At 41.5% G+C, this 11988-nt stretch overlaps 2 protein-coding genes and 1 long non-coding RNA gene across 3 annotated transcripts in view; 1 reads left to right on the top strand and 2 right to left on the bottom strand.

Moving 5' to 3' along the window:
- The window catches only part of LOC126391588 (uncharacterized), a 256397-nt gene that overhangs the window by 78618 nt on the left and 165791 nt on the right, over positions 1-11988 (top strand). The window lies entirely within an intron of this gene.
- On the bottom strand, positions 88-8546 carry LOC126391576 (serum paraoxonase/arylesterase 2-like). Its single transcript, XM_050046442.1, has 9 exons — positions 8442-8546; positions 8126-8193; positions 7843-7898; positions 7534-7699; positions 2614-2737; positions 2326-2526; positions 2125-2206; positions 1343-1471; positions 88-352 (listed from the first exon to the last, which is right to left on the bottom strand). The coding sequence occupies exons 1-9, from the start codon at positions 8522-8524 to the stop codon at positions 191-193; spliced, it is 1071 nt and encodes a 356-aa protein (XP_049902399.1). The 5' UTR covers positions 8525-8546; the 3' UTR covers positions 88-190.
- Positions 10860-11988, bottom strand: part of LOC126391578 (serum paraoxonase/arylesterase 2-like) — a 12264-nt gene continuing 11135 nt past the window's right edge. Inside the window, exons 8-9 of the mRNA XM_050046445.1 lie at positions 11202-11330; positions 10860-11042 (exon numbers count right to left, since the gene is read on the bottom strand). Of these exons, the coding sequence (XP_049902402.1) occupies positions 10881-11042; positions 11202-11330 (291 nt within the window). The 3' untranslated portion in view covers positions 10860-10880. The remainder of the gene's footprint in view (positions 11043-11201; positions 11331-11988) is intronic.

Here is an 11988-nt window from a genome sequence, read left to right on the forward strand (position 1 = left end):
AAATGATTCTAAATGAATGTTAGACGGTTTACTGCTTTAAAATGACATGCACTCAGTGAGCCATCAGGTAAAATACTACTCTTCGTTTGCAAATTGTGAATCAAGATTTTATTTATTTTTCCTCCTATATCCATCCATCTCTTTTCTTACAACATTTCTATTCTTGATGACCCTCGATGCAGAACGCACATTATTTCAAATCACAATACAGGGCTTTGTGGAAAACAGAGCCAATTAGCAACTTCCCCTCGTAGGGAACTGCTACAGAGGAGGCCTGGAGCACGTGGCCGTTATCAGCGTACTCCTGGGTCACCACAGGCTGCACTGAGTGAATGTTCTTGATCCGGATGACCTGAAGGAAACAGGAATAAAGTCATCAGGCAAATTAAATAACAATTGTGACGCCCGTCATCAGGGTTTTGGCTGACCGGGGAGGGTCAGCTGAATATGCTCACCAGGGTCCATAGAGTGTAAAAAAAATTGCACTCTGTCTTTTCCTAAACACTTTTCCTTGAACTCGATGGAAAAAGTCATGAGGTCAGGGAAAGATGGAAAGACTTCATAAGGACTAATGATCCACCCGAGGTCAACGGTGCTGCTGAGAGAATGAATATAATTCCACTGCACTTACACTAAGTTACATAATTATGCAACTGCATTTTGTTATTGATATCGCTCTGCTGTAGTGAAACTAGTGTTCCAAAGATGGACTATTAAAAACACATTTTAGATACTTTGCCTTGTGTGTTCTTACCATGCTGAAAATACTACTTCATTACCAAGGTTGGAGGGAATGGTTAATCATGCTCACCTTCCTGTCCACTCATATTAACTTATCCTTTGTTTGTCTGAAAGGCACGTCATTTTAAATGTTGCTGAGGGAACTGTGGAAAGACTTTATCACCTTTCCTTTTGTAAAGGATGATCAAGTGTACCCTTTGCTAAAGGATACAAGAAAGGAAGCACCTTCAGCATGTATAGAATTCAGCCAGCTCTTATCATGGCTGACACTTTGATACTTCCAGCTCATTTCACTCAGTAAGAAAAAAAAAAGATTATTTGACTGGAGCCCGCGTGTTCATTCCGTCATCCTGTTTTGCTTTTGTACATCAGCACCTCCACAGCTGACATGACACACATCCACACATTGCTCGCATTGTTGTTATTGCTGATCTTAACACTCTCTTGTTCATTTGTGTTGACCTTAACAAATTATATTTGTTTTAAGGATAACCTTGCGTGGACTCTCTCCTTGTCACGTTCACTGAGCCTGTTTGTGACCCAAAGTTGAAATATAATTTCATAAAAAAACAACAACAAACAAACAAACAAAACCACTAACCTCAGAGCCTGGTGGATCTTCAGGGTTATACGGTGAGATTTTCACAGCATTTGGGTGACAACCCAGCCATAAGTCACCTGTCCTGTGGTCCACCTCGATGTTATCGCAGAGTGACCCAACAGCTACAGACTGGTTGGAAACATCAGAGTATGTACAGTAAACTGATAATTATATTCTGTCCTCTGGATATACTGATACATAAGTGTAGAATAAAGCATGTATGAGCATTGTTTTTAGGATTGTGTGTTTGTTTTTGTTTTTTTGCGGGTAGCACAGTGGTGCAGGTTTGAACCTCTGGCCAGCTAGGGCCCTTCTGCGTGGAGTTTGCATGTTCAGATATCAGTGTGGCTTTTCTCCGGGTCCTCTAGCCAAAGGTAAGAATGTGAGTGTGAATTGTGTCTGGCTCTGTGTCAGCTCTGTGAAATGAATAGCACTCTCACATCTGTATGTCAAATATGAAGTTACAGCCAGCAGATGGTTAGCATAGCTTAGCATAAAAAGTGGAAACAGCTCACCTGGCTCTGTCCACATGTAATAAAATCCACCTACTAACACCTCCAAAGCTCATTAACCAACACATTATACCATGTGACTTTAACAAGTCAAACACTGAAGTGGAAAAACAAAGATTTGGGGTTTTACTGAGGGGTTTCTGGTCTTTATGAAAAGCTAAGTTCATTGGTTGCTGGCTGTAGCTTCATATTCAGCTGATGGTAGAGTCGCAAAATTGAACTGTTCCTTTATTTTATTTTTTTGTTGAAAATAGGAAAACACTGTATTACCTTAAGATGCACCAACTGTTCCCCTTCTCGTCTCTCATAAACCTTAATCTCATGGTTGATAATATCTGAAACATAAATATACCTGAAAAAGAAAAAGATTCCTGTTTCATTATTTTAGCATTGCAAATGAAACATATTACTGTGCAAATACATTCAGTAAAACATGCACAGTCAGTGACTGCTAAAATGAATTGAGAAAACCGTTTGTCAGGTGATATGTTGATGCCGTTCCCAGACAGGATGCCACTGGCTGCCACCCGCACTTCCTTTGGACTGTAGTACACCACATCACACCAGTGGAGACCCAGCAGCACAGTCACAAAGTGGAGTGCCTCGTTGGTAAAGGAGTGATCGTTTGTGGCATAGAAGCTTTCCACTCCGACTGCAACAATGTCGTTTACACTGAAAGACAAGATGAATCAGATAAAACGCCACAGAGACTGTGAGATGTAAAATGCGTGATACTGCGAAGGGTTAATATGTACATACCTGTGGAGTAATGGATGGGTGATGGTTTTTAGATGCACAAGTGTGTTCTCTTCAACAAAATGAAAGATCTCCACTTGGCTTTTGTGCTGAGGGTGGTTGACAACAAACAGGTACACAGAGTCATCTGCAAACAAAGAGCAATGTGCTGTGTGTCGTCATTATTCTCCTCCTTCACCTTCAGAATATGAAAATCATAGGTTGAATAAACATGACTTTCTGTTAGTGTTTGACTCGTGTTCTGTTATAACTGTTGAGTCATTGCAATTATATTATTATGTTTTACTTAAGGTTTACATCTGTAAGATTTCAGATTGATTTGACAACACTTGTGGTTACTATGGTAACAGCAAGTGTGGTCTAACACTAGAAAGATTCTAGAAAATAACTTTTTTTTCCTCATTTTTGTAGTCACATTTTTGATGAGCGATTGCGGTCAACTGTAACCCCTGTGACAAGCACACTGCGTTTCCTGTGGGTCCTTCACAATAAAAGCCACCCTGTGTTTGTCCAATTGATGTCTTTACATTTGAGGCAACATCAGGAGCGTCAGATTAACATTAGTAATTTAAGACAGCTTTAAGACTGGATTACATACTGCATTCCTGTGAATCAAATCCTCTGTATGTGTGAAGACTATTTTAACCCCTTGTGGGAATGGCGGACTCCGCCACTACCAATCAAAGCTACAATACCAGAGGTAATTACTGAATATAAATACACTAAATGAGTGCTGCTGAAGAAATGTAGGCCATAAATAATAGCTCAAATCTGGTTTGATTTTGAGTGAAATTTTATACATTCTAACTAAAAATTGTTTTCTTATTGTTCATTCCTATTATAATTTGTTTTTCCTTATTTTATCCTTTTTTTAGGGCTGTCAAAGTTATGCGTTAATGACGAGTTCATCAAATAATTTTTATTGCCGCAATTTTTTTTGATGCACAGTTAGTGTACGTACATTCTGTAATTATGACCTTTGGCCCACCTCGTAGTTTGGGGAATCAGGAAGCGATGGGGCAGTAACATTGTAGATGGCAAGCAGAGACAGACCTCTGTGAGCAGAAATAGATTAAGAAAGGTGTCTTTTAAATATCAAGTTCAGCTTAAAGCTCTGCTGATGGTTCTCTCGACAAGACCAAAGTTATTCACATGTATTGTTGATGTGAATCGAGTCACCACCTGAGTAGGTTGAGCTGCTTAAAAAAACAGGAGGTGTTTAGTTCACCTTTACAAGTGTAAAGTTGGACAAAACATTATGTTAGTATTACAGAGTTTAATGTCACATTCAGGTCATTATGTCCATCTGTTGTTGCTTGTTTACCACGGTAAGCTTTCAGCATATTTTTTGAGCATGCAGAAACTTTGAGGTTATTCTGGAGAATATTCTGAACAGTCTTTGTGATGGTTTTGGATTGTTGCAGTAATAATAAACATTCATTTGCATAAAACAAGCATATTTGTCAACTCCCATGTTGATAAGAGTATCAAAAACTTGAAAATATCCCTTTAAGGAACATTTAGAACAAAAAAAATGTGCTATTAATTGCAATTAAATATTTTAATCGATTGACAGCCCTAATTATTTTTATTATGTTCTTCCCTATAAACCGCTTTTTAAAATTTGCTAAATCAAAAACTATTCTAAAAGAGCTAAGAAACCATGAATAAAAGAGTTTTTCCAGTGGCACAGTTTTAAAATCCAAAACAACTATATCTTCAGTCTATTTCCATATTTTTCTGGGCAAAACACACACAAAAAAATCCTCCAAAGTCTGCTAAGTAATATAAATAAAACCCAAATTCTTACTTGCATATATGAATGCAGGTCTCCTCCATCTATTTTTATCTTCTTTTTTTTTTAATGAAAGTATATCGGGTTACCTCGTCACCAGTAAATTACAAACTAGTGCACATGAGTTTTGCTCACCAATCTGCTTTACCACAAAGGGCCGTATTACTGTATATGCTCAGGGCTTTGTTGCATGAGTCAACGAATTCTTTGCCAGGTACTTTCAAGGAAATCTGTGGTTGTACAGTAACTACCGGTTTCCCATTCTGGTCCTTGCTCTCTAATTTACTTATTATACGTACAACATTTTGCCTTATCATGCATCATGAGGTCCTGAAGGAGAAGCGGAGAGCTTTTAACTCTGGAAACGAGGAGGAGCTGAAGGCCGTGCAGAAGGAGCTACGGAGAAACATCAGGCGGGGAAAGGAAGGATTTAAAAAGAAGATGGAGGAACAGCTGCAGCAGAGCGACGTCAGCGGAGTCTGGAGAGGTCTGAAAACCATCTCAGGACACAAACAACCAGACTCCCAGGCCAGAGGTGACCAGCAGTGGGTGAATGATCTGAATCTGTTCTTCAATAGATTTGATCAGTCTGCCCCTCCCCTGGCCCAGACATCACGGCTGCAACCCCCCTCATCCTCACCTTCACCTTCCCCCCCACCTACACTCCTGGCACACTGCTTCGACACCTCCCCCACCCCCGCTCCCCCGGACATCTCACCAACCCCCACTCCTCCCCCCACCTCATCACCTCCACCCCCAAGCACACAGCCCCCCTGCTCCAGCTTGTCCTTCACTACCTGTCAGGTGAGAGATCAGCTGAGGAGGATAAAGATGAGGAAGGCTGCAGGTCCAGATGGCATCAGCTCCAGGCTCCTGAAGTCCTGCGCAGACCAACTGTGCGGGATAGTTGAAACCATCTTTAACCTGAGCCTGAGGCTGGTGAGAGTACCACAGCTGTGGAAGACATCCTGCGTGGTACCTGTGCCCAAGACTCCGCACCCCAAGGGCTTCAGCAGCTTCAGACCGGTGGCATTAACATCGCACCTCATGAAGACTCTGGAGCGCCTGGTCCTGTCTCGTCTCCTCCCCGCAGTTGGCCCATCAATGGACCCGCTGCAGTTTGCCTACCAGCCTGGCATTGGGGTGGACGACGTCATCTTCCTCCTGCATAGAGCTCTTCATCACCTGGAGAAGCCTGGAAGCTCTGTGAGAATCATGTTCTTTGATTTCTCCAGCGCTTTCAACATCATACAGCCTGCGCTTCTGAGGGACAAACTGGAGCACATAGGGGTGGCTAATCACCTCACATCCTGGATCCTGGACTACCTCACGGACCGGCCGCAGTATGTCAGGACCCAGGATTGTGTATCGGACTTGGTTGTCTGCAGTACGGGGGCCCCGCAGGGGACAGTGCTGGCACCGTTCCTCTTCACCCTCTACACTGCAGACTTTTCATACTACACCCCCACCTGTCATCTACAGAAGTTCTCTGACGACTCTGCCATAGTCGGCCTCATCACAGATGGGGACGACAGGGAGTACAGAGAACTGAACCAGGACTTTGTGGACTGGTGCCTGAGGAACCACCTTCAGATCAACGCGGGGAAAACCAAAGAGCTGATGGTGGATTTCCGCAGGCGCAGACTCCTCCCCCCAACACCGGTGAACATTCAGGGAAAGGACATTGAGATGGTGACATCTTATAAGTACCTGGGTGTTCATCTTAACAATAAACTGGACTGGACTAATCACATAACAGCACTGTACAGGAAAGGCCAAAGCAGACTCTACCTGCTGAGGCGGCTCAGGTCTTTTGGAGTGCAGGGGGCGCTCCTGAAGACCTTCTTTGACACTGTGGTGGCATCAGCCATCTTTTACGGAGTAGTCTGCTGGGGCAGCAGCGTCTCGGCTGCAGATAGGAAGAGACTGGACAAGCTGATCAAGAAGGCCAGCTCTGTCCTGGGATGCTCTCTGGACTCTGTGCAGGTGGTGGGAGAAAGGAGGATGACAGCCAAGCTGTCATCTCTGAGGACTAATGACTCCCATCCTCTGCAGGAGGAGATAAAAGCTCTGGAGAGCTCCTTCAGCGATAGACTGATTCACCCAAAGTGTGTGAAGGAACGCTATCGCAGGTCCTTCCTGCCTGCTGCTGTCAGGCTACATAACCAGCACTGCTCACAGTAGACTGCACCATGGACACTTTATTGACACTTTATTGACACTATGGACACTTTATGGACACCACAGCTGTCTGCTGTTTTGCACATACAATCACTTGCACTAGATGTGCTCCCTTTATCCACTGCTCATTTTCATTCACTGCTGCTCATTATTATCCACTTCCTATTATTTTCATTATTATTATTATTGTTATTGTTATTTATCGCCGTCTCTTGTATTTTTGTACTTATTTGCATGCCTAGTTATTTAAGTTTTTTAAGTTTAATTTTGAAATCTTTAATCTGACTCTTTCTCCTTGACTGCTGTAACACTGGAATTTCTCAGTTATGGGATCAATAAAGGTGTATCTTATCTTATCTTATCTTATCTTAACATTTTGCCTTTATTGTTCTTCAACAGAACAGAGTGAGCAGCAGAGACTCACTCCCAGTCTGTTTTATTTGGCATTACATCAGCGCTCACCATAACTATAGTGCCTTACAGACATCTTTTGATGTGAAGAAACTGGCATTTTGTTTTTGTTTTTACTGTCTTTTCCAGTCATTTTTCGTACCATTTGGACAAAGACTTGTGTTTCCAGTGTTAAAGTATATACAGGAAACTGGTTGTTTAAATGTTAAAAATGACAAGGAGCATCAGCATTCATAACCTATCAACTAAAAGATACCCTTTGGGACCAGTGTACTGTATATTTTAACCTCAGACTATTCAACATCTTACTTGTTGAATGACTTGTGTAATAGCTGAATTGAAAAATAAGATATTTTACGGGAAACAAGAAGCACATGAGAGGATATGATTAAAGTCATATGCCTTCACAACAATCAGTGAGGGGTATGTAAGATGTCAATATTTTTTAATCATTTTCTTCAAATTAATTGTGACATTTGAATGAAATAATTTTCTCTGTTCTATAGTAGAGATGTTGCACTTGATTTGTACTTTACCTGCTTCATCGATGTACACACTGATGCCATGTGGATTGAAATCTGTGAGGTCCAGCTCTCCTTTGATTTGCAGCTCAACTGGAGTTGGTTTCGGGTGCAGCAGATCCATAATGTAGATTTTCCCTGGTTCATCGGAGAATGAAGGTAATCCAGGATATTTCAGGCCCTGAAATGGGAGGCACTGTGTGTAAGATGTTGGTGCAGATCTACTTTATGATAAATTTTAAACTGTATACCCACAATTTAACATCATGGATTATTGAAGGAAACTGCACTGATGCAGTGGTTAATGCTAAAATGTTGACATACTGTGCTCAGGAAGGCCAGTCCATCTCTGAGTATTGTGATATCCTCTGCTCCATACTCTGCACAAAACAAAATCAAAATGGTTATACTTCTCAGTTCTAATATTACCGCAGTGTTGACCCTTGACCTACTGTCAGTAACCTGGACTTCAAACTCTTCATCATGTGAGATAACATTTGACACAGACATGCACCAACTCAAGAAACGTGTTTAAATTACAGAACATTTGACAATGTAAATCCTAAAATTAAGACAAGGACATGGGCATGAAGTTAAGAGTACCTACCAATATTCTGTAAATAATGACAGTTGAGGTGTTTCACAGGTATTTCTCTAAAAGCAAGAACCATTTCCCTGCAGAGAAAATAAAATATGGCAGAACCTTTCATAGCACAACAAAGCAGAACCTGAAATCTACCATTATTTATTTATGTTTCATTAGTGCAACTTGGTTACTGTTAAATTTGTAGAACTTGTCCTCTTCCTGCTTTCCTTTACTTTATCTTTAAAACTACCACAGTGTGCAACAACTGTCCACACATAGAAGACATACAACTGAACCCCAACTCTACCACCATATATGGATTCCAAAAAATACTTACTTCACTTTAAGAAACCGGTGTCCAATGAAAGCTGCAAAGGCAGCAACAACAGCAGCAACCAGCACTTTCTTCATGGCAGCCATGTTTGAGGAACCTTTAGAGTGCATTTACAAGGCTGCACCAAAGATGGAGCCAGAGTGCTTACCCAAGAAGCACCAATGTACATTTCTCAAATCAGAAGTGAATTCTCGAAACTACTTCTTCAATCCTCACTTCATCTAGACACTGATGCACATCATCAAAGCAACAAATTGCAATTATTTTGGCACACTGATGAAAATTATTATGTTCAATTATCTGCTGTTCCCTACATTAAATAAACTGCTTTTATCATGTTGATTAAAATGTTTTGAGTAGTTTTACCCTCAAACGCATCTTAGTTTATTGTAAAAGTAACTACTGGCTGATCCAGTTGACATGATATGTCGAGCATATTTTTTCTGTGAGACTTTTTTGTAAATGTTGAAGGCAGATACATGAAGCATTAGATCAAGCAGTTCTCTAAAATAGCTCACAGGTCAGGAGGTGCACAGAGAGTGAAAAGTCGTTCCCCATACAGCGCTGCATGTACAGTTCTGCCTACAGGGTGTTTCTTATGTTTACATTTCTAATTGTGTGCTATGGAGTAAAACAGTCTTGTCTTTTTGAAATCTGTATCACAATGACATGATCTGTCAATAAATTACAGTACGAACAATAAAGTCATAAATGTAAATCACGTTCGGCCTCTTGAAATCAATCTCACACATCTGGTAATGACTAACTTTGTGATGTTGAAACTGATATATGCCACACAGAAGAGGTGCAGCCTTGTGCGCTGGTACAGATATTCTTGATTGCTATGACATGCTTAAAGAAATTGAGATCCACTTGATCTTCATCACACACACACACACACAACACACATCTCACAGAAAGACCCTGAACTCACCTGGATTAACAGGGTTAAACAAAAGGAAAACTTCTACTCAAAATAACTTGCACAATTGTAAATCCCTAATACACTTGTGTGAAACTCCTTTTCATAACTCTTTTATCAGCAACCAGTCCTTTTTCATCTGTAAAAGATGCCACCTCTGCAAAGCAAAAGCATATACATACGCCTACACCAACATATGCATTTGAGCACATATATACCTGTAAGCATGCATACATAAACACATGGCTGCATAAACACATGCACTCCCACACACACAATTGTCTATCAGCTGTCAGGAAAGGCCAATCTGTAAAAGTAAGTTTACAGACAAGATTTAAAGACGTGAACAGAGTCAGCTGTTCTGATACTCATGGGGAGGCTGTTCCAAAGACAAGGAGCTGAAGAACTGAAAAGGCTCCATCACCCTTTGTCTTTAACCTGGACTCTGGAACAGTTAGAAGACCCAGACTAGCAGACCTGAGGGGCCTGTTTGTACGGTACAGTGTGAGAAGCTCAGTTATATACTATGGTGCCAGATCATTGAGAGCCTTGTACATGATTCAAAGGTACTCAGGCCTACTGTAAGGATGATTTCAGAAATGTACCAAAGCAACTGAGAAAAACTGTATATGTCACACTCAACAGGTGTTAGCACCCCTTTGAATGAAATATTTGGTCGTAAAGGACAAAATACTAAAAGTAAGCAATGGATACAAATATATAACCACAAACAGTCAATTAGGACGTCATGTACAATGTGAATGCTGTGCTGTTTATACAGTGTGCTGCAGAAAAGCTAAACAGTGACATGACAGGGAGGAGGCTGGACAGACCTGAATTTCTTGTGGGTGATAAAACAACATACGAATTACGCAACAAAGGTACATTTACAATCGTTCTATTAACCACCCAGATATATTCAGAGCTCTTTTGTGTGCAGTCACCTGTCTGCACAGTGTGTTGAATGGCTGTTTTTGTTGCACATTTAATGAAACACAAGACAAACTACAGTTGTAGCATGACACTCCTTTATTGCTTTATTTACACTTACGTGCATGGTAGCACTGTGACAAGCAATTACAACAAGTAAACACATTTGGTTACATACAATGCATCTGTTCACATCTCAAATTTCTAGGTGACCAGTGGAAAATATTACTTTCACAATACACAGCAACGCAAATATACATATGAATTTGATATGCTTGACTGAAAATGTGGTTATCCAGGTGCTTATTTCACAGTGGTTCAAGTTCACAGTGTGTCTGAAACCACTTTCAGGACTCATTGCTGTAAAATCAGGTAAACACAGTGCATCTGTCTTTCTCCAGCTCCTCCTAGTGGATCTTCACGCACCTTTATGTGAGAGTATTATCAGATCCTGTCTGGTACAACACAGTGAAGCATTTTCCCCTAAAACAAGAGCTGCAGTATCCATGTATATCTTCATTCAACTCATCACTGCCTTGTCTGAGTGAGAGCGTTGCAGAGAGGTAAATCATATGTTATAGAGTCATTGCCTAATTGAGATCACAGCACAGAGCTTTGTGGAACACAGTGCCAATGAGCAACTTCCCCCCATAGGGAGCTGCTACAGAGGAGCCAATGAGCACCTGGCCGTCGTCAGCGTACACCTGAGTCACCACTGGCTCATCAGAATGAATGTTCTGGATTTTGATGACCTGAAGGAAGAATTATAACAAGGTGAATACGTGTCAGACAGATTGTTTGGGTGAGCAGAATATGGCAGATAGAGTAAAATGAACGTTATATTTTGTCTGTTCTTGTAATGCTGTCAGGCCTCTCACAGTTTAGTAACTGGTACAAGTGAAAGGACAAACCTCTGATCCAGCTGGGCTCTTTGGGTCATACATTAAAAGTTTCCATGCATTAGGGTGACAGCCCAACCACAGGTCTCCAGTTTCAGCATCCACTTCAATGTTGTCACAGAGTGAACCCACAGCCACAGACTGGTGAGGAGTCATAGACAAGGTTATGATTATACATTCATCTCGGTGTCCTGATTACCTGAAATGAACAGCCACAGACTGGTGAGGAGTCATAGACAAGGTTATGATTATACATTCATCTCGGTGTCCTGATTACCTGAAATGACAGTTCTAGCATGACCTGATTTTGTACTTGAATTGACTTACGTAACATCAGTTTCTTTGATATTTAAAGGGACAATTCACCCTAAAATCAAAATTACCTGTAGTGCTATTGATCAATCTAGATTGTTTTGGTGTGTGTTTCTCAGTATTTGAGATGTCGACCAAAGAGATAAGACAGATTAAGACATTTAAAAACAATTATTACACTTTTTACACTAGTGGTGTATAGCATAGCATTCGTACTCGTACTCGTACTCGTACTCGTCGTACTCGTTGTCCTCCGCTTATCCGGGTCTGGGTCGCAGGGGCAGCAGCCTCAGCAAAGAAGCCCAGACAGTCCTCTCCCCAGCCACCTCTGTCAGCTCTTCCGAGGGAACCCTGAGGCGTTCCCAGGCCAGCCGGGCGATGTAATCCCTCCAGCGTGTCCTGGGGCGGCCCCGAAGTCTCCTCCAGGTTGGACATGCCCGAAACACCTCCCAAGGGAGGCGTCCGGGAGGCATCCTTACCAGATGCC

This window comes from Epinephelus moara, chromosome 6 (genome assembly GCF_006386435.1).
Source record: "Epinephelus moara isolate mb chromosome 6, YSFRI_EMoa_1.0, whole genome shotgun sequence".
NCBI lineage: Eukaryota > Metazoa > Chordata > Actinopteri > Perciformes > Serranidae > Epinephelus > Epinephelus moara.